General features: G+C 42.6%; 1 protein-coding gene and 1 pseudogene across 2 annotated transcripts in view; one reads left to right on the top strand and one right to left on the bottom strand.

Moving 5' to 3' along the window:
• syt9 (synaptotagmin 9) overlaps positions 1–24,459 on the top strand; it is a 103,013-nt gene that overhangs the window by 17,567 nt on the left and 60,987 nt on the right. For both annotated transcript variants that reach the window (XM_002938037.4, XM_004913448.4), the window contains exons 2-3: positions 15,380–15,722; positions 22,212–22,758. In XM_002938037.4, the coding sequence (XP_002938083.2) occupies positions 15,380–15,722; positions 22,212–22,758 (890 nt within the window). The remainder of the gene's footprint in view (positions 1–15,379; positions 15,723–22,211; positions 22,759–24,459) is intronic.
• Positions 2,365–2,521, bottom strand: LOC116410680 (annotated as a pseudogene).

The raw sequence follows: 24,459 nt of genomic DNA, 5'->3' as shown, positions 1-24,459 counted from the left end.
TTTCTGTAGATGTCTGGGGATCTTCTCCAATTTATTTTAGTTTATCTAGAATGTACTTCGTAGAATGTTTGTATGATTCAAGGTTGTAGTGAACCCAACAGGAAGCTTTCTATTTAGGTAGGGTGAGCTTCCCTAAATGTTTATGTTCTTGCCTGTAGAGGTCTGGAAGATAATCTGCTCCAATGTATTGTCAGTTCATCTGGAATATAGTGCCTAGAACGTATGTATGATTCAAGGTTGTATTGAACACAACAGAAAGCTTTCCACTGAAGACCCTATTATATGACTATGTGGCAACTGGTCTGTTTTGGGTGAACCTCCCTAACTTTTTATGTTCTTACCTGTAGAGGTCTGGGAGACAATCTGTTCCAATTTCTTGCAGTTCATCTAGAACAGCGCTGTCCAACTGGCGGCCCTCGACCACCCTCTGTGTGGCCCCCCACCTGTCTGGCTGCTTTGATGGCTTACCTTTGTGTTAGCTTTAAATGGTATCAATACTGAGATTAACTGCCCCCCTGCATGGTTATCACTTCAGATTCAGGCTGTAAACCCCCTGTATTGTTTAAAAATGTAATCCCCTGTGTTGTTCACACCTTTTTAGCTCAGGCTGTAATCACCCATATTGTTCACCTCTTCACACCTCAGACATTGTATGTACTGCCTGGTATATGCTGCCTATACACATACACATGAGTATGGCACATAGGCAGCATTAGGCAGGGAGGGTATGGCACCCACAGGCAGCATAGGGCAGGCAGAGTATGGCACCCACAGGCAGCATAGGACAGGCAGAGTATGGCACACACAGGCAGTATAGGACAGGCAGAGTATGGCACACACAGGCAGCATAGGACAGACAGAGTGCTGCCTGTGTGTGCCAAACTCTGCCTACCCTATGCTGCCTGTGTGTGCCATACTCTGCCTACCCTATGCTGCCTGTGGGAGGTAAACCTGGCAGGGGTTTGTTCTGGGAGTTTGTTAGCAGTTGGAAATATATGCTGGGGGTTGCAGTGCTATCCACAGGGGAGGAGGAGGCATATGGATTTAAGGGTGTGTCTTAATATGACAATTTAACATAACATTTAACATATGAATGACGGTTGATATCCCTGCAGCGACCATTGTGATAAAATGGGTGTGGTTTGAAGTGGGTGTGGTTTTAAATGGGGGAGTGGCCAAAACTGGCTTCCATTAGCGGCCCTCCACTATGTATGCGAGAGAAATTCCGGACCTCGGCACCACAGAAGTTGGACAGCACTGATCTAGAATGTTTGTGTGATTCTAGGTTGTTTTAAACACAACAGGAGGCCTCCCATTGAATACCCTATTATATATGACAGTGTAGCAGTTGGTCTATTTTGGTGATGATCAGCCTCCCAAAATTTTCATGTCCTTGTCTGTAGATGTCTGGGGATCTTCTCCAATTTATTTTAGTTTATCTAGAATGTAGTGCGTACAATGTTTGTATGGTTCAAGGTTGTAGTGAACACAACAGGAAGCTTTCTATTAAAGAACCTATTATATATGACTATAGAGAAGTTGGTCTGTTTTGGGGAAGGTGGGCCTCTATAAATTTTCATGTTCTTGCTTGTAGAGATCTGTGGAGACTATCTGCCCCAGTGTATTGTGGTTCATCTAGAACAGTGGTGGGCAAACTTATTAGTCAACTGAGCCAAATATCAACAAAACAGCGATTGAAATTTCTTTTGAGAGCCAAATTTTTTGCAGACTGTCACTGACTCACTCGTGCATGAAAGGAGCGAACCTCCCCTGCTCTGCGTATCCCGCCCCCACCTGCGCCACATCTCCCGTAGCCCAAAGACCACACCCCTCCTGCTGATTTTTGCTACGGGCAACGAAAATGCTATCGCACTGTACATTTGAGCCCGCACCTGGAACAGCCAAATTCAAGGGGCTAAAGAGCCGCAGTTTGTCCACCGCTGATCTAGAATGTAGTGTCTAGAATGTTTGTATGATTCAAGGTTGTGTTAAACACAACAAAAGGCCTTCCACTGAAGACTCTATTAGATACAATGTTGAGTCATTGCCTGTGAGTCCTACCCGAAGGTATGGGCTCCGATGCTCATGTGTCCAAGGCTTTCGCCAATGAACAACATGTGTGGGCAGATCCACCTTCACCGAAGCTAGGGTGAAATCCACCAAGTCTTGGCCTAGGGTCAAGCCCAGAGGACTATGACACCTATCCAGGGTGCACAAATCAAACACAAAAAGGGTGCAGAAGTGTACGGGTGCAATGCCATTAATCGCCTTGGTAAGGCTCCAGCTGGCAGCTGGAAGGAATAAAAGAAAAATACCTCCCGCCTAATCGCAGTGGCAAGGAAGTGAAGCATGATTAGGCATAATGAGCATGTGCGAAGCCCCCGACGAAAATAAGTCAGCAGCTCTTCCCTAATGGGAACACAGCCCCTCCGCTTTCATCAAGCTTCAGCTTCATCACAATTAGCAAAAATCACACCTCAGTTTGACCTCATTGGCTATGATACTGCCACTGCGCAAAGCTCTCTGAAGACTCTATTAGATACGACTATGTAGCAGTTGGTCTGTTTTGGGCAGTGTGAGCCTTCCTAAATGTTCATTTTCTTGCCTGTAGAGGTCTGTGGAGACCTGCCCCCATGTATTGTGGTTCATCTACAATGTAGTGCCTAGATTGTCTGTATGTTTCAAGGTTGTGTCGCTTAAGTTCTCATAAGGAACACACCCCAGTTTATAGACCCTATAACCGTATCACAGTTAGGGACGCACCGAATCCTTCATGGAAGATTCAGCTAGATACTGACTCTACAGTAAATCCTAATTTCCAGAACCACACACTTCGCTTGTGGTGAAAATGTTCAACTTCTGTGTTTATGTGACAAAACATAATGTGATTTTTAAGGATTTGGATTTGGTTAGGCACATGGATTCGGCCCAATCTTGCCAAAATAAGCCAAATCTTGGCAGAATCCCAAAGCGAATCCTGGATTTGGTGCTTCACTAATGACAGTGCATAGAATTTATCGAGCGTTAAGCTGCTCTCTGGGCCGCACGTGGTCCCTACACTTGTCAGCTTTCCTTCTAGCCCCATTTTCATTGATTGAAGTCAGTAATATTTCAGCCTGCTTGTTCTCAATCTCCTCCAGTGTACTCTTCTTTAATCCGGTTAAATTACATAATTGCGTTAGCCTTTTCTTATCAAATTGGATATAATCTTATCTTTGACAAATATCCTACTCCTCGGCAGCACCGGACATCGGATGTAAGACCTTGTCTTATCTTAAATTGCATTTGTGTGGCCACCGAAAGCAAGAAGCGCTTTATCCTTGTCAGCTCCAGGGCAAGCTTTCATCTTCCAATTTTGTCCCTGTCTTCTGAAATACTGTATTTGCAAAGAATTCCATCTTGGAAACCTTAATGGGATTTTTTTTTTCTTTTTTGCTCTTCGATTTAAAAGTGTTTTTTTGCTGTAATAGATAAAAGAACAGCAGATAACGGAGGGTAACAATACAGGGAACAATTTTGAACAAAAAAAAGTTTTTTAGATGATTTCACCAGAATTTTATGAGAAATGAGGAACATGGTGATTTTACAGTAAGATCATACTACCTGTAGGCTTTTTTCTGATTGGTCGCCCTCACTTACCCAGGAACTGTGTCATCCCAGGGATTTCCTACATATTATATCAGAACCCCCACAAGCGGTTGCTTTTATTGTTAAGGAGCTGCTATGTTGAGAGGCACCAACACTTGGTTGTAGGTAACAGGTATAGGACCCGTTATTCAGAATGCTCGGGACCAAGGGTGTTCCGGATAAGGGGTCTTTCCTTCATTTGGATCTCTATACCTTAAGTCTACTAGAAAATCAATAAAACATTAATTAAATCCAATAGGGCTGTTCTGCCCTCAATAAGGGGTAATTATATCTTAGTTGGGATCAAGTACAGGTACTGTTTTATTATTACAGAGAAAAGGGAATCATTTAACCATTAAATAAACCCAATAGGGCTGTTCTGCCCCCAATAAATGGTAATTATATCTTAGTTGGGATCAAGTACAGGTACTGTTTTATTATTACAGAGAAAAGGGAATCATTTAACCATTAAATAAACCCAATAGGACTGTTCTGCCCCCAATAAATGGTAATTATATCTTAGTTGGGATCAAGTACAGGTACTGTTTTATTATTACAGAGAAAAGGGAATCATTTAACCATGAAATAAACCCAATAGGACTGTTCTGCCCCCAATAAGGGGTAATTATATCTTAGTTGGGATCAAGTACAGGTACTGTTTTATTATTACAGAGAAAAGGGAATCATTTAACCATGAAATAAACCCAATAGGGCTGTTCTGCCCCAATAAGGGGTAATTATATCTTAGTTGGGATCAAGTACAGGTACTGTTTTATTATTACAGAGAAAAGGGAATCATTTAACCATTAAATAAACCCAATAGGACTGTTCTGCCCCCAATAAGGGGTAATTATATCTTAGTTGGGATCAAGTACAGGTACTGTTTTATTATTACAGAGAAAAGGGAATAATTTAACCATTAAATCAGTGATCCCCAACCAGTGGCTCGTGAGCAACATGTTGCTGCCCAACCCCTTGGATGTTGCTCCCAGTGGCCTCAAAGCAGGTGCTCATTTTTTGAATACTACTTTGGAGGCAAGTCTTGGTTGCATAAAACCTAGTGTAAAGCCAAACAGAGCCTTCTATAGGCTGCCAGTCCCCATAGCGGCTACCAAATAGCCAACCACAGCCCTTATTTGGCACCTCCAGGTACCTTTTTTTATGCTTGTGTTGCTCCCCAACTCTTTTTACATTTGAATGTTGCTCACGGGTTAAAAAGGTTGGGGATCCTTGCATTAAATAAACCCAATAGGGCTGTTCTGCCCCAATAAGGGGTAATTATATCTTAGTTGGGATCAAGTACAGGTACTGTTTTATTATCACAGAGAAAAGGGAATGATTTAACCATTAAATAAACCCAATAGGGCTGTTCTGCCCCCAATAAGGGGTAATTATATCTTAGTTGGGATCAAGTACAGGTACTGTTTTATTATTACAGAGAAAAGGGAATCATTTAACCATTAAGTAAACCCAATAGGGCTGTTCTGCCCCCAATAAGGGGTAATTATATCTTAGTTTGGATCAAGTACAGGTACTGTTTTATTATTACAGAGAAAAGGGAATCATTTAACCATTAAGTAAACCCAATAGGGCTGTTCTGCCCCCAATAAGGGGTAATTATATCTTAGTTGGGATCAAGTACAGGTACTGTTTTATTATTACAGAGAAAAGAGAATCATTTAACCATTAAATAAACCCAATAGGGCTGTTCTGCCCCCAATAAGGGGTAATTATATCTTAGTTGGGATCAAGTACAGGTACTGTTTTATTATTACAGAGAAAAGGGAATCATTTAACCATTAAATAATCCCAATAGGGCTGTTCTGCCCCCAATAAGGGGTAATTATATCTTAGTTGGGATCAAGTACAGGTACTGTTTTATTATTACAGAGAAAAGGGAATTATTTAACCATTAAATAAACCCAATAGGGCTGTTCTGCCCCAATAAGGGGTAATTATATCTTAGTTGGGATCAAGTACAGGTACTGTTTTATTATTACAGAGAAAAGGGAATCATTTAACCATGAAATAAACCCAATAGGGCTGTTCTGCCCCCAATAAGGGGTAATTATATCTTAGTTGGGATCAAGTACAGGTACTGTTTTATTATTACAGAGAAAAGGGAATCATTTAACCATTAAATAAACCCAATAGGGCTGGTTTGCCCCCAATAAGGGGTAATTATATCTTAGTTGGGATCAAGTACAGGTACTGTTTTATTATTACAGAGAAAAAGGAAATCTGTACTATTTGATTAAAATGGAGTCTATGGGAGATGGGCTTTCCGTAATTTGGAGCTTTCTAGATAACGGGTTTCCGGATAAGGGATCCCATACCTGTATACAGAAGGTGGACAGGTCTCTAGACAATGTTCCTTCAAAGCTGTGAGCTCTTACGCATGCCCATGCGTTTGAGTGTTCTTGTTTGGACAAAACCCACTTCCACGTGGCATTTTTTTCAAGTACAAAAAAGTACAAAAAGATAATTTTCTTGCACACTCTATACAAGGCTGTAATGAGTCTCCCAAGTGGCACCCAACTGTTGCCTAGATGACAGGCCCAGACTGGCAATCTGTGGATGCTGGCAAATGCCAGAGGGGCTGCTGTAAGGTGCCATAGACAGTCACTATTTATTGGGCTGCTGGGGGGCTGTTTGCACCTCTGTGTACTTGGAATGCCAGGGCCTATAGTGAATCCCAGTCCAGGCCTGCTAGAAGATCCAAGGCATCATTTGTAAAGTGCACATTTGCATTCTACCCTGCGCTTTGCACCACAGATGCAGCTTTATGCATTTATTTGGCAGCTTTATATTCAAGAGGCATGGGCTGGCGTGGAGGAGGGCACATAACAGTCCTCACCCCGTTGCCCATTGTTCATAGGGTATCTGTGCAATCATACCTCTGGGTTAGTTGGCATTTGCCTTGATTCTTCACCACATAATGATTTTATAGAACAAAACAACCTGAACCATGCTGACATCTTGATAAACAGGGTAAATAGGGTTGCCACCTTTTTCTTATCGTAATACTGGGACAGGCCATGACATCATTTGGGGATGGGGCTATGACATACGGGGTGGGAAAATGGGTGGGGTGGGTAAGGAAAAAGAGAATGGGGAGGGCAAATGGGCAGACTGGGAGGGAAAGTACATTACCAGTAAATTTTGTAACTGGCTAGGCCAGTTAAATACTGGCAAGGTGGCAACTCTATATCCATCATAATACCATTCTAACTGTCACCTATCTGCCGTTCTCTTTACATTGATGTCACCAATATTCTATTCCACCTGTGTTCTGTGTCACCTTTATATCATTTTCCTTATATTGATGTCACCTATATATAGTCCTTTATTGATGTAATCTATATACCAGTGCTGTCCAACTTATGTGGTGCCGAGGGCCGGAATTTCTCGCGCATACATGGTGGAGGGCCGCTAATGAAAGCCAGTTTTGACCACTCCCCCCTTTTAAACCACACCCACTTCAAACCACACCCATTTAATCACAATGGTGGTAGTGCAGCAAAAACCCAAATGCTTGGTCCTCACTGCAGGAATATCAACCATCATTCATATGTGAAAGAATTATATTATGTCATATTAAGACATACCCTAAAATCCATATGCCTCCTCCTCCCCTGTGGATAGCACAGCAACCCCCAGCATATAATTACACACCTTAGGGACCATTTAATGGCTATTTCCAACTGCTAACAAACTCCCAGAACAAACCCCTGCGAGGTTCACCTCTCACAGGCACCTACTTGTGTGTGCCATACTCTGCCTGCCCTATGATGCTTGTGTCTGCCATATGCTGCCTGTGTGTGCCATACTCTGCCTGCCCTATGATGCCTGTGTCTGCCATATGCTGCCTGTGTGTGCCATACTCTCCCTGCCCTATGCTGCCTGTGTGTTCAATACCCTCCCTGTCCTATGCTGCCTGTGTGTGCCATACTCTCCCTGCCCTATGCTGCCTGTGTGTTCAATACCCTCCCTGTCCTATGCTGCCTGTATGTGCCATACTCTCTCTGCCCTATGCTGCCTGTGTGTTCAAAACCTTACCTATCCTATGCTGCCTGTTTATGCCATACCCTCCCTGCCCTATGCTGCCTATGTGCCATATTCTGCCTACCCTATGTTGCCTACACACAGACAGCATAGTCCAGGCACTACATACAATGTCTGAGGTGTGAACAGACAAACAATGTGGGTGATTACAGCCTGAGCCTAAGGTGTGAACACTGCAGGGGGTGAACAATGCATAGATTAAAAGGTGTGAACAGTACAGTTGATTACATATTTAAACAATACAGGAGGATTACAGCCTGAATCTGAGGTGAGAACCATGCAGGGGGGGCAGTTAATCTCAGTACTGAAACCATTTAAAGTTTACACAAGGGTAAGCCATCAAAGCAGCCAGAGAGGTGGAGGGCCACACAGAGGGGGGTCGCGGGCCGCATGCGGCCCGCGGGCCGCCAGTTGGACAGCACTGCTATATACCATTCTTCCTGCAGGTCCAATATCTATATACCATTCTCCCTGCAGGTCCAGTATCTATATACCATTCTCCCTGCATGTCCAATATCTATATACCATTCTCCCTGCAGGTCCAATATCTATATACCATTCTCCCTGCAGGTCCAATATCTATATACCATTCTCCCTGCAGGTCCAATATCTATATACCATTCTCCCTGCAGGTCCAATATCTATATACCATTCTCCCTGCAGGTCCAATATCTATATACCATTCTCCCTGCAGGTCCAATATCTATATACCATTCTCCCTGCAGGTCCAATATCTATATACCATTCTCCCTGCAGGTCCAATATCTATATACCATTCACTCTGCTATGAAGTTCACGTTACTGTAAATGTCACTTGATATTTTTGTTACATTCTCCTTTAAATCCCCTTCATAAAAAATAATAAATTAGACTCATTTGTTGTTTTCGTAACGGATTTTGCGCCGGTGGGATGCACAGAGAAAAGCCAAAATTCAGAACTGAATAATGTCAGTAGTTTTCCTTCCAAGCACTTCCAATGGGAAGGTTCATAGACAAGATTTCAAGGTAAAACGTGAGTGTTTCGAGTTAAAAAGGTCCCGTTGCCATGGGAATACGCCAACCGCGTATTGAGAGTTCCTTTTGCAAATTTTCCGTGCCATCTTTTTAGTCCCATTGAAGTGGCCTTATCAAAGGGGGGAGGAAATAGAATGCATTGTGAGGAACTCAGTTTTCTTTTTCTTATATCCAGTTACTGGCTTCTACAGTCCCCACATTTCTGAATATAAATTATATATATATATATAGATAGACACTATCACCCTTTTTTATTGATTTGTAGGGATCCATAGGGTTAATGGCCCCTATGGCTTTAAATCCCAACACTTCGTTATTCCCTAGTTGTTGGGCAGATGCCCATGTGTCAGGGTGATCTAATTAGTATATTTTTATTATTGGCCCTTAGGCTTATGACCACTTCCTGCCACACTTTAATTTAGTGCTTGGTTAGGGGTGGGGCTACCCCTTTGGCCTGTATCTGTTGTACCAGGGGGATGTTCCACTAAGCCTGGGACCAATGAGGCCCTAGTAAAGCTGTGCTGCCCTGCAGGGACCCTACCTCTAGTGAAGTCGGGGAGCAGGGACCCCATGAATGAGGCTTTAGTCAGTGGCAGGTTCCTTATTGTTATAGCACTTTTTAGGAAAGTGAAACAGATAGATTTAGCTAGTAGGGGCTGTCTGTGCTCCAACAAGGATTGATAGCAGGGAGTATCTCTCCCCTGGGCTCTGCTTGCTAAAGTGAAGGGACCGCAGTGCTGACGAGGCATGAGAAAGACGTGAGAAAAGTTATCTGAGGTTTCTAATGTTTCCCTAACCAGAAGAACATCAGATCAGCCCTCTTTCTTTCTCTGACAACTTCCTCGACTGCAGTCATATTAACCCTTAATATCTTGGAATTAAAAATAAATAAATAATGAATGAATGTATATTACAAAAGGCCTTAGTATAGCAGTCTCATCAATTTTACCTCAGCATATTTTAAAGGTTTACTTACCCTTTAGGAATCCCTGTTCTACACACAGTAAGAGATTCACGATTCAGACAAACTGTGCTTGCTGCTATCCGTGCCTTCAGCGCAGCAAAGTAGACATATGTTAAATGTATGCACAATCCCCAGAGCATTAAAAAAATACATATCCTTTTTATCCACTGGAAAAGCTGATGCTCCCAAGGTCAAATGAGAGTTGCGTTTATTGAGCTTTAAAAACCTGCCTGCTGTTATCTCTGGCCTTGCGCTGTATTATACAGACGTGTTATAGGGCAGGATTGTCAGCGGGGCTCATTCACTTGCTTGGCACAAACACAAAGCTGCTGGAATTCCAAACTGGAGTTCGGATTAGGGTGCCCACCAGAGCTGTCACCCCAAGGGCCCCCACCCCAGGTGCATTCCCTGTTCCTACACTTGCAGCCAATAAGCCCCCGCACACATTCATGCACTCACGTTGCATCACATTTGTTTTATTAGGCGCAAGGCTGCAGAGAGCAGACCTGGGCCAGGACTAAGGTTGCCACCTCTAATGCCCTGAACTTTCGGCAGGGGGGTGGATCATGATGTCCTGGGGCAGGGAGTGACCTCATGAGGGTAGGGAGTGACATCATGGGGGCAGGAAGTGACATCATGGGGGCAGGGAGTGACATCATGGGGGGGCAGGGAGTGACACGGTGATTAGTGAAGGCTCTGAGCAGCTTATTGTGCAGAAACATCAGAGCATCTGTGTGTGTGGGAAATAGACATGGCTGGAGGTATTGGGGTGAAGTGAAGGGAGAGAATCTGTTATCATTATTAGTAACGTATTTCTATAGCGCCAACATATTCAGCAGCACCATACAGTGTCCCACTGGCAGGGTCGGACTGGGGGTTCAAGGCCCTGCCCCTGTCGGCGCGTCCCCCGCACCCCCTAGGGGCCCCCACTGCACCCCCTAACCTCGCACAGGGGCCCCCACTGAGCCTCCCTAACCTCCCTAAGGGGCCCCTGCCCGATGTCCTCCCCTGAGCACGCGTAAATGTAACGTGTCAGGGGAGGAACACTGTTGGCCACGGGATCGCTGGCAAGGGCCAGGTCTGGGCCCCCAGGGCCCACCGGATTTTTTCACGGTTTCCTGCTGGCCTAATCTGACCGTGCCCACTGGCCCAGTCTGGCCCTGTAAAAAATAAAAGCAAATTGTTGCCAACCACCCCAATGATATTTTAGGACAATGTTTAAAGAAACTATACAACAGAATGAAATCATATCCACCCCAAAAATAAAAGAATATAATACAGGTATAGGACCTGTTATCCAGAATGCTCGGGACGTGGGGTTTTCCGGATAAGGGATCTTTCTGTAATTTGGATCTCCATAACTTAAGTCTGCTAAATATTAATTAAACCCAATGAGCTTGTTTTGCCTCCAATAAGTATTAATTATATCTTAGTTGGGATCAAGTACAGGTACTGTTTTATTATTACAGAGAAAAGGGAATCATTTAACCATTAAATAAACCCAATAGGGCTGTTCTGCCCCCAATAAGGGGTAATTATATCTTAGTTGGGATCAAGTACAGGTACTGTTTTATTATTACAGAGAAAAGGGAATCATTTAACCATTAAATAAACCCAATAGGGCTGTTCTGCCCCCAATAAGGGGTAATTATATCTTAGTTGGGATCAAGTACAGGTACTGTTTTATTATTACAGAGAAAAGGGAATCATTTAACCATTAAATAAACCCAATAGGGCTGTTCTGCCCCCAATAAGGGGTAATTATATCTTAGTTGGGATCAAGTACAGGTACTGTTTTATTATTACAGAGAAAAGGGAATCATTTAACCATTAAATAAACCCAATAGGGCTGTTCTGCCCCCAATAAGGGGTAATTATATCTTAGTTGGGATCAAGTACAGGTACTGTTTTATTATTACAGAGAAAAGGGAATCATTTAACCATTAAATGAACCCAATAGGGCTGTTCTGCCCCCAATAAGGGGTAATTATATCTTAGTTGGGATCAAGTACAGGTACTGTTTTATTATTACAGAGAAAAGGGAATCATTTAACCATTAAATAAACCCAATAGGGCTGTTCTGCCCCCAATAAGGGGTAATTATATCTTAGTTGGGATCAAGTACAGGTACTGTTTTATTATTACAGAGAAAAGGGAATCATTTAACCATTAAATAAACCCAATAGGGCTGTTCTGCCCCCAATAAGGGGTAATTATATCTTAGTTGGGATCAAGTACAGGTACTGTTTTATTATTACAGAGAAAAGGGAATCATTTAACCATTAAATAAACCCAATAGGGCTGTTCTGCCCCCAATAAGGGGTAATTATATCTTAGTTGGGATCAAGTACAGGTACTGTTTTATTATTACAGAGAAAAGGGAATCATTTAACCATTAAATAAACCCAATAGGGCTGTTCTGCCCCCAATAAGGGGTAATTATATCTTAGTTGGGATCAAGTACAGGTACTGTTTTATTATTACAGAGAAAAGGGAATCATTTAACCATTAAATAAACCCAATAGGGCTGTTCTGCCCCCAATAAGGGGTAATTATATCTTAGTTGGGATCAAGTACAGGTACTGTTTTATTATTACAGAGAAAAAGGAAATCATTTATAAAAATTGGAATTATTTGCTTATAATGGAGTCTATGGGAGATGGCCTTTCCATAATTCAGAAGTTTCTGGATAACGGGTTTCCGTATAAGGGATCCCATATTGTAATTGATTTTTATGATGATTGGAAATGAGACCCTGTTATAACTAATTGCCCCTGTTGACACCATGGAAAATACTGGTTATTTGTAAGTGCAGGAAATGAGGCCCAAGTGCGGAACGCTGCGCTAGTGCCATGAGTGCCATCAGGAACATGCATTATTAAACAGCGTGTAAGGGGATTCAGTCCCACTAGATGTTCTGCAGACATTTTGGGCTTCCGGAGAGCAGCCAGTAATGCGTCTGGTTTCAGCTTTGTGGCTATTAAGTGATATATAATGTATCTGGCAATTCTGTAAACAATAGCTCCTGGCCCCAAACCCTTTCTTTATTCAGTTTGAACTGGGAAAATATGGATTTGGATGTGATGACAGATGGACCCCCCCACCTCTCATGAATCGTACGGTTATTCGTCACTCTTAAATAAAATGATGAATGATTCCTTTCATTGATAGGTTTCCAACTTGTCCATCAATAATTCAGAGGTCCTTATTCTCTTGCAGATAGCCGAGTGTAAGTGGAATATTAAAGGGCAACTTCGGCTTCCGAACCAATATTAGTTAAAGATCCCCACACAACACAGAAACCCCTAATATACCTAATAATCTAAGTATGAATGAACAGTCTTCCCTTTCTGTATTATTTGAATTCCTGGCAGGGGAGGAGGGACTAAAACACAGATGTTACAAATTGTAACAACTTCTCCACAGCTTACAGACAGCCTGCAGGAACTGCATAACCCACAATGCATTGCACTGTGATGTTCCTTTCCTTACTGACATCACGTGTGCAGGGAATTGTGGGATTAGGAGGATGCAGGCTGAAGGCAGGCTAATTCTAATTGATGTATATTGTAAAGTTGCTTGAAATTATGTTTTCTTTTTTTTTTTTAAACAAGCAAACAAAGGGCCAGCAGTATGGTTGCTCCCACCTATAGGTATAAAATTTCAAATTCCATGACGGAAATCCGCTGTGACTTCCAGTATCCGTATTCTGTATAGTAGGGGGTTATTTTATCTGATATGTAAGGTACCTGCTGGGCTGCAGTCGCCATGCCAACCTTCATATAACCATGCTCTGGGCTGTTTGCTGCTGCCGTATAATCCCTAATCCCTTTTCTCTTTAAATGCTGCTCTTATTCTGCTGATCTGAAACATCATTTCAGCTTTATCGTAGTAACGTAGCGGCCTCCGAGCAGGACTTTATTTTCCTATTGCGAGAGTTTCTGGTTTATTATTTGTTTTTATTACAAACAAAATCACACAGGGAAATATGCCCTGTAATAGGCCAGTTTACTCTGCAGAATAATGTGAAATATCAGTTCTGGCATAGTGCGAGTTTCAGGCTTGGAGTTTAGCTAAGGAGTTGTCCCTGCATCCAGTTTGGTAAGATTCTTTAATAGGCCACTTAATATGATATAAACTATCTTGTAGAGTGTAAGCTCTTTTGGGCAGGGCTCTCTATACCTCTTGTATCGGTTATTGGTTGCTTTATATGTTACTCTGTATGTCCAATGTATGAAACCCACTTATTGTACAGCGCTGCGGGATATGTTGGCGCTTTATAAATAAATGTTAATAATAATAATAATAATAATAATAATCTGAGTATTCTGGAGGTATAGTTGTTCTTTAACTGGCTCCTGACTCTCAACCCAAACACAGGGTACAGGGTCAGTGTTAAGGCTGGCACCTTACACAAAGGCAGTGCAGACATTTAGCCAGGAAGTTACATTATCCCTTTCATGACCCAGATCCTAAGGGAAAGGCCCCAGGGCTTGTGGGAAATGCTGTGAAATTGCAACAAGGGGCTTTGTACTTGGAAAGTGATAATGTTCTCTATGGGCTGAAGGACATAAGGTTGCAGCAGTTTCAGAGCGGCAAAGGGGAAATGTATTACATGTGACTTCCATGAACTTCTTTAGATCTCATCTCAAGTGGAAAAAAAGCAAAGGAGGGGAGAGCGGCCTCCTCCGAGGTTGGTGGGCATTGCTTTACTGTAAAACTAACATGCCGTGCATCGGCAGGACAGTATCTGAGGAGCAACTGCTGGTGTGTTGGTAGTGTTGGACTGGGGTGCAAAGGGCCCACCAGAAAACCTTAGACCTTAGGCCCACTCTCCATTTGTCTGTTTACTCACTTTCTTTAGTCTCTTAATTACTTCTTTATACATACTATACGTACATATCTATCCTTTTCTCCATTTCTCCTCACATATAATTGAGTAATGGCCATGGTATAGGCATACAAAGCAATTGGTTGGGTGAGCAGGAGGGACACCTGGGCCTACCGGGAGTTTTCCTGGTATCCTGATGGGCCAGTTCAACACTGTGTATTGGGCAACATCTCTAGAATTCAACTTGCCTTTCTATGAATGGAGGAGACTTGGCATTGTCTTTTTTTTTCAGGCACAACTGGCAGGAATATATATGATAAATGAGTTTTATAATTTACAGATAAGGAGAGCTATGCCTTTATATTTTCCTGTAGAATTGTGCTTATTACAGCTGAATGCCTGTGCTCAGCAGAAGGGCCGTATCCTGCCATGGTTTTATGGTAAGAAGAACAGCCTACAACCCTAACTATTAGCACCTCCACAGTGGGCCCTTGCCCCCCCCCCCAACCACCTGGCAACCAACCAACCAGGAACATGTGCAATGGCAACCAGGACCCAACCCAGGGGCCAATCATTCTCCAGTGCATGTGCTCCTGCTTGGCAGACCTAACAGAAAGCCTAAAACTGGATAAGACATGGCCCAATATGGTTTCTTGTATATGTAAATATGTTTTTATCTATATGCATTGCGAGCTAAGTAGTGCAATGAAAAGATTTGGAGCAAGTTTTACTAGGGCTTAGTTGCAGTCATGGGTAATTCTGAGAGGGTTGATAGTAGAAAAGTTCCACCAAACCCCGCAGTATGAGGTATTTTGTGTTAATTGTGTCCAAGACTGTTGCCATTTGACCAATTCTTATTATTTTTCTCCTATTTTCAGATGTCTCGGTGAGCTTGCTGTCCCTGCTGGTCACCGCTTGTGGGCTTGCCCTGTTTGGGGTCTCACTCTTTGTGTCTTGGAAACTCTGCTGGATCCCATGGCGTGAGCATGGATTGAAAGGGATCACAGAACATGAGCAACTTAACTACACGGACAGCGACACCAATGAGCGCGACTACAGCGACAACTACCTAGGGCAACCCTCGCTCTTTCCAGAGTCATCAATGAAGATCAGCCACACCTCCCCCGATATCCAACTGGAAGCCAAGACCAGTACCAAGGAAAACTGTGTCCATAATGTCCGGATGCACCGCCAAATCACAGAGCCAACCTCCTCTGCTAGGTCAGTGCCATTAGCCCCAGAAGCTGGGAGGAACAAGAGCAAAATAACAATATACATCCAAGTGTTAATATTTCTATTAGATAGATATAAAGGGAAAGTAATAAAGGTAGAGTGGACCCTCATTTCGCAGGAGAGAACATAGAGATTTGCATTTCCCATCCGAACATATTTTACTAGTTGGGTGTCAGGGTATAGAACAATATGTAACACGTCTAAAATAGCTCCGACACCTGTGCCGGCTCTAACAAGATCACGCTACAGCGCCTGTGCTTTTTTGGTGGCACTAGACAGTTTGAGATGACAGCCTGTAAAGGGGTCGAAAGGGAGCAATTGTCACTGTGGAATTCATGCCAACAGTAATAAATAAAATGAAACTTTGATTAAAGAAAGGGAAACTGTGAAATGAATATTTACGGTAAAGATGCTCTGATTAAAAATGGCAGCTGAATATCACAGAATACACAGAATAAAAGCCAGGTTCTAGGGGTTCTTCTTCAACACAACTGAAGATGACCAGGGTAAAATAGCTTGACAAGGGGCCAGGACTTTGGTTTCTTCCCCATAAGTAACCGAGTACCCATAATTATTAGTCACCACAAACCATGGACCATTGCAAGTCAGCGGTGCCCAAACTGTTGAGATGAAACCATTGGGAGGCCGAGAATGGTCAATTGGTGATGTGCTAGTCAACAAATGTCATCCCACCCCCCAACTTTAATATGCCCATACCCAGCCAGGCTCAGAAATCCACCCCTATTTATAGACCTACACATGCTTTGACGTAATGAAGAGGGCAGGGTGGGGCAGGCACGCAACTATAAATAGAGGCTCCCAGAGATATAACCAGGCATATTAAGGTGACAGCGAGGCTGATGGAAGAAATAAGAACCACCTGCAACCTGCTAATATTGTGTGGATGTTGGCCCAAACCCAACTGCCTGCCCTTCCACCCTAGTCCTAACAGCTGCTAGCCAATAGTGCTACACTCTAGAACTTAAAGAGACTATATACCCCTCTTTTGGACACTGGCTAAATGAATAGAGAAGAAGATACTTTATGCCTATTTAATTATAAACTATCCATTTTTTTGTACTCGATTGCTCTAAACGGGGCAGAAATTTAGAATAAATCTAAAGGCACATTTACTTCCTGATCCCAAAGAGCAAAGTCAAATAAACCAGCAATGCACTCTGAGAAGCCTCTGTATAAATAAACCCATCCCTTTCCCCAGCTACAGAGTGTTAGCCTTTTCAGCTAAAGAGTATCTCCTTATATAGAGGCTTTTTAGATGACTGCTGGTTTGTTTGAGTTTGCTCTTTGGGATCAGGAAGTAGAATGTGCCTTAAGTTTGAGTTTGCTCTTTGGGATCAGGAAGTTGAATGTGCCTTTAGTTTGAGTTTGCTCTTTGGGATCAGGAAGTAGAATGCGCCTTTAGTTTAAGTTTGCTCTTTGGGATCAGGAAGTTGAATGTGCCTTTAGTTTGAGTTTTCTCTTTGGGATCAAGAAGTAGAATGCGCCTTTAGTTTGAGTTTGCTCTTTGGGATCAGGAAGTAGAATGCGCCTTTAGTTTAAGTTTGCTCTTTGGGATCAGAAAGTAGCATGTGCCTTTAGTTTGAGTTTGCTCTTTGGGATCAGGACATAGAATGTGCCTTCAGTTTGAGTTTGCTCTTTGGGATCAGGAAGTAGAATGTGCCTTAAGTTTGAATTTCCTGTTTGGGATCAGGAAGTAGAATGTGCCTTTAGTTTGAGTTTGCTCTTTGAGATCAGGACATAGAATGTGCCCTCAGTTTGAGTTTGCTCTTTGGGATCAGGAAGTAGAATGTGCCTTTAGTTTGAATTTCCTCTTTGGGATCAGGAAGTAGAATGTGCCTTTAGTTTGAGTTTGCTCTTTGGGATCAGGAAGTAGAATGTGCCTTTAGTTTGAGTTTGCTCTTTGGGATCAGAAAGTAGAATGTGCCTTTAGTTTGAGTTTGCTCTTTGGGATCAGGACATAGAATGTGCCTTCAGATTGAGTTTGCTCTTTGGGATCAGGAAGTAGAATGTGCCTTTAGTTTGAGTTTGCTCTTTGGGATTAGGAAGTAGAATGTGCCTTTAGTTTGAGTTTGCTGTTTGGGATCAGAAAGTAGAATGTGCCTTTAGTTTGAGTTTGCTCTTTGGGATCAGGAAGTAGAATGTGCCTTTAGTTTGAGTTTGCTCTTTGGGATCAGGACATAGAATGTGCCTTCAGATTGAGTTTGCTCTTTGGGATCAGGAAGTAGAATGTGCCTTTAGTTTGAGTTTGCTCTTTGGAATTAGGAAGTAGAATGTGCCTTTAGTTTGAGTTTGCTGTTTGGGATCAGAAAGTAGAATGTGCCTTTAGTTTGAGTTTGCTCTTTGGGATCAGGAAGTAGAATGTGCCTTTAGTTTGAGTTTGCTCTTTGGAATCAGAAAGTAGAATGCGCCTTTAGTTTGAGTTTGCTCTTTGGGATCAGGAAGTTGAATGTGCCTTTAGTTTGAGTTTGCTCTTTGGGATCAGGAAGTAGAATGTGCCTTTAGTTTGAGTTTTCTCTTTGGGATCAGGAAGTAGAATGTGCCTTTAGTTTGAGTTTGCTCTTTGGGATCAGGAAGTAGAATGTGCCTTTAGTTTGAGTTTGCTCTTTGGGATCAGGAAGTAGAATGTGCCTTTAGTTTGAGTTTGCTCTTTGGGATTAGGAAGTAGAATGTGCCTTTAGTTTGAGTTTGCTCTTTGGGATCAGGAAGTAGAATGTGCCTTTAGTTTGAGTTTGCTCTTTGGGATCAGAAAGTAGAATGTGCCTTTAGTTTGAGTTTGCTCTTTGGGATTAGGAAGTAGAATGTGCCTTAAGTTTGAGTTTGCTCTTTGGGATCAGGAAGTAGAATGTGCCTTTAGTTTGAGTTTGCTCTTTGGGATCAGGAAGTAGAATGCGCCTTTAGTTTAAGTTTGCTCTTTGGGATCAGGAAGTTGAATGAGCCTTTAGTTTGAGTTTGCTCTTTGGGATCAGGAAGTAGAATGCGCCTTTAGTTTAAGTTTGCTCTTTGGGATCAGAAAGTAGCATGTGCCTTTAGTTTGAGTTTCCTCTTTGGGATCAGGACATAGAATGTGCCTTCAGTTTGAGTTTGCTCTTTGGGATCAGGAAGTAGAATGTGCCTTTAGTTTGAATTTCCTCTTTGGGATCAGGAAGTAGAATGTGCCTTTAGTTTGAGTTTGCTCTTTGGGATCAGGACATAGAATGTGCCCTCAGTTTGAGTTTGCTCTTTGGGATCAGGAAGTAGAATGTGCCTTTAGTTTGAATTTCCTGTTTGGGATCAGGAAGTAGAATGTGTCTTTAGTTTGAGTTTGCTCTTTGGGATCAGGAAGTAGAATGTGCCTTTAGTTTGAGTTTGCTCTTTGGGATCAGAAAGTAGAATGTGCCTTTAGTTTGAGTTTGCTCTTTGGGATCAGGAAGTAGAATGTGCCTTTAGTTTGAGTTTGCTCTTTGGGATCAGGACATAGAATGTGCCTTCAGATTGAGTTTGCTCTTTGGGATCAGGAAGTAGAATGTGCCTTTAGTTTGAGTTTGTTCTTTGGGATCAGGAAGTAGAATGTGCCTTTAGTTTGAGTTTGCTCTTTGGGATCAGGAAGTAGAATGTGCCTTTAGTTTGAGTTTGCTCTTTGGGATCAGGAAGTAGAATGTGCCTTTAGTTTGAGTTTGCTCTTTGGGATCAGGAAGTAGAATGTGCCTTTAGTTTGAGTTTGCTCTTTGGGATCAGGAAGTAGAATGTGCCTTTAGTTTGAGTTTGCTCTTTGGGATCAGGAAGTAGAATGTGCCTTTAGTTTGAGTTTGCTCTTTGGGATCAGGAAGTAGAATGTGCCTTTAGTTTGAGTTTGCTCTTTGGGATCAGGAAGTAGAATGTGCCTTTAGTTTGAGTTTGCTCTTTGGGATCAGGACATAGAATGTGCCTTTAGTTTGAATTTGCTGTTTGGGATCAAGAAATAGAATGTGCCTTTAGTTGTGTTTTAAAATTTCGCCCTTTTTAGAGCAATAAACACCAAAAAAACATAGATATTTTCTCTTTAAAAGCATAGGCAAAGTGTATGTCCAGCACAAACCCTAATGGCAGCAATGTTGAAAAATATACTGTATAGTCAAAAATTTATAGCAGCCATTGCCTCAAACCCAAATGCTTAAGCACAGAGCTGCACCCGTTTCCTGGGCAATACTGAATAAACTATTTCCATCTGCCAAATGTAAAAAAAGAGAAAATTATAGTCAATTTATCTAGCAGTGTCGCTGCTATTATACGCTTCACGCGAAGGAACATTTCCTCCCGCAACCACATAAAATTTTCTGCGTGCTCTTTGGTTTCTTGTTTCCTAGCATTGTTTGTTAAGCGCTGAGGCATTAAACAAGTGTCGGAAAACTCCAGCAACATGACTAGGCTGCTGCAAAAGAACACAGAGGATTTCACTTGAAGGGGCAATTACAAGCAGGGCTGTCCTGGATCTCGTTTTCTCTGTGCAGAGTCGAAGGATTAGAAAAGAAACGGCTGCAGCAGCCGCAGCTTTAATGACTTACAATTGAGACATATGGACCCACTGAGATCAAGCCTTTCCATCTGGAAATTCTAGGAAACCTTATAAAATAATGATTAACTCCTTTTTGTTGCACAAATGAACTGGCGCTGGTTCTGGACAAGGCAATTCCACTTAATCTTTTGTCCAGCGGCGGCTAAAATTGAATGTCACCCAACTAAATTCAGCCACTTGACATTAGTATAAAAGCGAAGGTGACACTGGCGCACTCTAATGTAATGACTTTGTATTGGTGACACACATTTACCCCCTTGGTTATCAGCTCCGACATACTGTATGCAGTAGTAGGTGCTGCTGTTTGAATACAGCGAATGCACCTAAGGCAGGAACCCCACTTATCATGCCACCCATCACTTGTCACACCTCCTCAAGCTCCTCCCCCTACCCCCATGCAATCAAGTTCCAAAATTTGACCCCCTCCGCTGATGCCCATGCTACAGAAGGAGCAGGAGGTATTTGGGTCATATGAGCAGGGGTGGTGATTAGCTGCAGAAGAGCTAGAAGTCTAGGTAGGCAGGCATAAGGGTACGTGCTACCCCCACCCTTAGGGTTGCCACCTGGCACCCAGCGTATCTGGTAAAATACCAGCCAGGGCCAGGGCCATAACAATCTACCAGCTAATAAATTTGTAATTCCTTCTTATTAGACCCTGCCGGCCTTCAAGCTGCCCTGATACCCTCTCTACCTTTGTCCTGTATGCCCCTAGTCTTGGCCTACTCACAGAATTTTGACAGTCTCTGTCCAGCTCTGCCCCTCAATGTCATTACTCCACCCCCACAATGTTAATCTGCCCCTTTCAGACCTGTCCCTACCCCTTACTTCATACTGATATAAAGACTTGAAGAAAAGGTGGCAGTCCTAAACACCATTTTGCCCTAGGTGCCTACCTCTTCTGCCTGTCCCTAGTTCTGGCCCTGCCCACTGCCCATATACAACAAAACACTAACTTACACTGCACAAATTGCCACAGGGCAATAACCCATGGCTCCTTCATTAGTGGCACTGGAATCATATAAATGTCATATAGTTCCAACACTAGATAGCATTAAAATGATGACAGGTCAGAAGGTTCAGTAGGGATTCATCAATTCCAAGATTCTGTTTGGGATTCAGCCAAACCCAAGCACTTTTTACTTGTCTGAATCCAAAGTGTTCAGCTGAAGCAAGTCCAGGTACAAGTCAAGAGATTTTAAAGCCTTTGGGGGATTTTTCTCAATTCTTAATATGCCATTAAGAGGTCAAGTCTGGTTGTTGCAGCCAAATATTTTGTGGAGGATTTAGTATTCAGTATATGCTGCTACACACCAGGCTTTTTTAACAAGTGTCCATTTAGTGAGGGCCAATACAGAAATCTTTTTAATACAATAGTTATAGGGGATATAAACATACACTTTCTCCAATGGGAGGCCAAGGTTAATTACAGATGCAAGTATTTGCTCAATAAAGAATCACGCCCTCCAGCACTATATCAGTCATCTTGCTGTCATCTAACATGAAAGCTTGGCTTGCTGATATTAATTAAACATCAGAAAGGCTGGTATAGCCCTTTTTGGGATGCTTGGACCTGTTTATTTCCTCCAGAGACAATAGCAAGAACAAAAAATGTTGAGCCAGATGTGCAGAGAGCAGACAGGATTCTCATTGGTGGATCCTCTGGCATTCTTTGGGCTTGGAGAGCCTTGGAGAGCTGAGAGAGCTCGGCCTTGGAGAGCTGAGGGAACATTTTATTGAGCAGTTATACATTTGCTTGACCACAGCGACCAACATTCTTTGATAATAAGGTGCAGCATGCTGAGGGTTGTAGTCCATATGGTGGAGCAACAATGTTTAGGACATTGGCAACCCTACAATTTTTAACATGTCCAAGACTATCCATTTCTATTATGTAGTTGTAATCAATGTTTTCTTTTTTCTTCAAGACACAATTCCATTAGGAGGCAACTAAACCTCTCCAACCCGGATTTCAACATCCAGCAGTTCCAAAAGCAAGAGCAGCTGACGGGCATTGGGCGAATCAAACCAGAGCTGTACAAGCAAAAGTCGGTGGAGACGGACGATGGCAGGAGGAACAATAGCAAATCTTGCGGGAAGCTCAATTTCATCATTAAGTATGATTGTGACTTGGAAAAACTTATAGTAAAGATTCACAAAGCGGTCAACCTTCCAGCCAAGGACTTTTCTGGAACCTCAGATCCTTATGTCAAGATCTACTTGCTTCCAGATCGGAAGACCAAGCACCAGACAAAGGTCCATCGAAAGACTCTCAACCCGGTGTTCGATGAGGTTTTCCTATTCCCTGTACCTTATAATGACCTGCCCACCAGGAAACTCCACTTCTCCGTCTATGACTTCGACAGGTTTTCCAGACACGATGTCATTGGCCAGGTCATAGTGGATAATTTTTTAGACTTGGCTGATTTTCCCAGGGAAAGCAATATCTGGAGGGATATTGAGCATGTCACTAATGTAAGTACAGCACAATTGTCCTGTTTTAGGGAAATATATTTTGTAGATAATGTGCACCTTGGGCTGGCAACATGTGAGATATATATATTTGCAGGATGAAGCCGATCTAATATAAATGTATGTGAATATAAGCAATATCAGTACCTACAGAACATCACAAGCACGATAAGTCATGACAAGAGATATTTAAAGCTGTAGATTGATGGAGCAGGACAGTCAAAGAGTATTTTGGGGAGTTGGCAGCAGGGATGCACTAAATCCAGAATTCAGTTCGGGATTTGGCCAAGATTTGGCCTTTTTCAACAGGATTTGGACAAATCTGCGCTTCTGGCTGAACCAAATTGGAATCTTAGGGGGTAAGGAAGTGACTTCACTTGGGGACGGGCAGGGAAATGGGTGGGCTAGGCCGGGGATTGCACATATGGGGTGGGCAATGGGAGTGTGGGGCGGGGAGATGGGCAGAGCAGACGCCATGTCTATTTAAAAAGCGGCTGATTGGCCATGAGTCAGGGAAGGGAGGGATTTATAGGTATATTGCCCGTAAATTTGTTGCCAGCTAGGCCGGTCAAATACCAGCTGGGTGCCAACCCTACAGCTCCTTCCAAAACATTTAGTCATGGCAGCGTCTTGCAAATGTAGACCTTTAGTCTAATTACACGGCTCCTCTACGTACAGAAAGAAACCCAGTCATATATCAAACGCTGACCCAGAAAAAGCTCCTAGCAGGGGCACAATCTACAGGGACGGGGGACAAAATGCAATGCTAAGTATCCATTATCTACAGCTTTTTAACTGGCATGTCTGGGGTAAATTCAGAGCCGATTTTTACAATAATTTTACTAGCATGTCTTTGGGTTTATGCAAAACTTACTGTCTATTTTCTGAGGTGATTTCTCTATGTCTTAGGGTTAGACAGCTCATTATCCAGTTTCTAAAGTTGTTTTATTGGCATATCTGGGCTTAATGCAATGCGTAGTAGCCATTTTCTACATTCGTGTCACTGACATATCTGGGGTCATTGCATTGCTTATTTATTTTCTAAAGTTATTTTACTGGCATGTTGGGAGTTAATGCAGAGCCAATTATCCATCTTCTGCAGTGATCTTACTGGTATGCCTTGGGGTTTATGCAGAGCTCATACGTTTTCTACAGTTTATATTACTGGGATGTCTGGGGTTAATGCAGACCTGATTATCCATTTCTGCAGTTATCTTGCTGGCAAGCCTTGGGGGTTATTGCAGAGCAGATTATCCATTTTCTGCAGTGATCTTACTGCCATGTCTGGGGTTAATGTAAAGGCAGTTATTCATTTTATGCAGTGATCATGTTGGCATGTCTACGATTAACGCAAAGGTAAATGTAAATTGATTATGCAGCACTCATGACAGCAGGGGTGCCACAAGAGTGTATGATAAAAGGGGCAAGGCCTTGTTAAGATTTTTTGGCCCCAAGTTTTACATTGTTCTTCAGGCCTAGGGTAGCCATCTGCCCAGTCTTTAATCAGTCTTGCCAGTAAGTTACCAGCTGGGGTTGGTAATTCCCCTATCCTTTGCACTCGCTTATTAGTCTCCACCTGACCCCGACCAGGCCTTCTTTCTGTCACTAATCTGCCCTCCAACATTTTTGCCCTGAACACTGATAGCCTTGACTTCATGACAAGAAGAACAAAATAGGGTTGCCACCTTTTTCATTCGCTAATTC

Source organism: Xenopus tropicalis, chromosome 4 (genome assembly GCF_000004195.4).
Source record: "Xenopus tropicalis strain Nigerian chromosome 4, UCB_Xtro_10.0, whole genome shotgun sequence".
Classification (NCBI taxonomy): domain Eukaryota; kingdom Metazoa; phylum Chordata; class Amphibia; order Anura; family Pipidae; genus Xenopus; species Xenopus tropicalis.
This window is presented reverse-complemented; position numbering and strand designations above follow the sequence as displayed.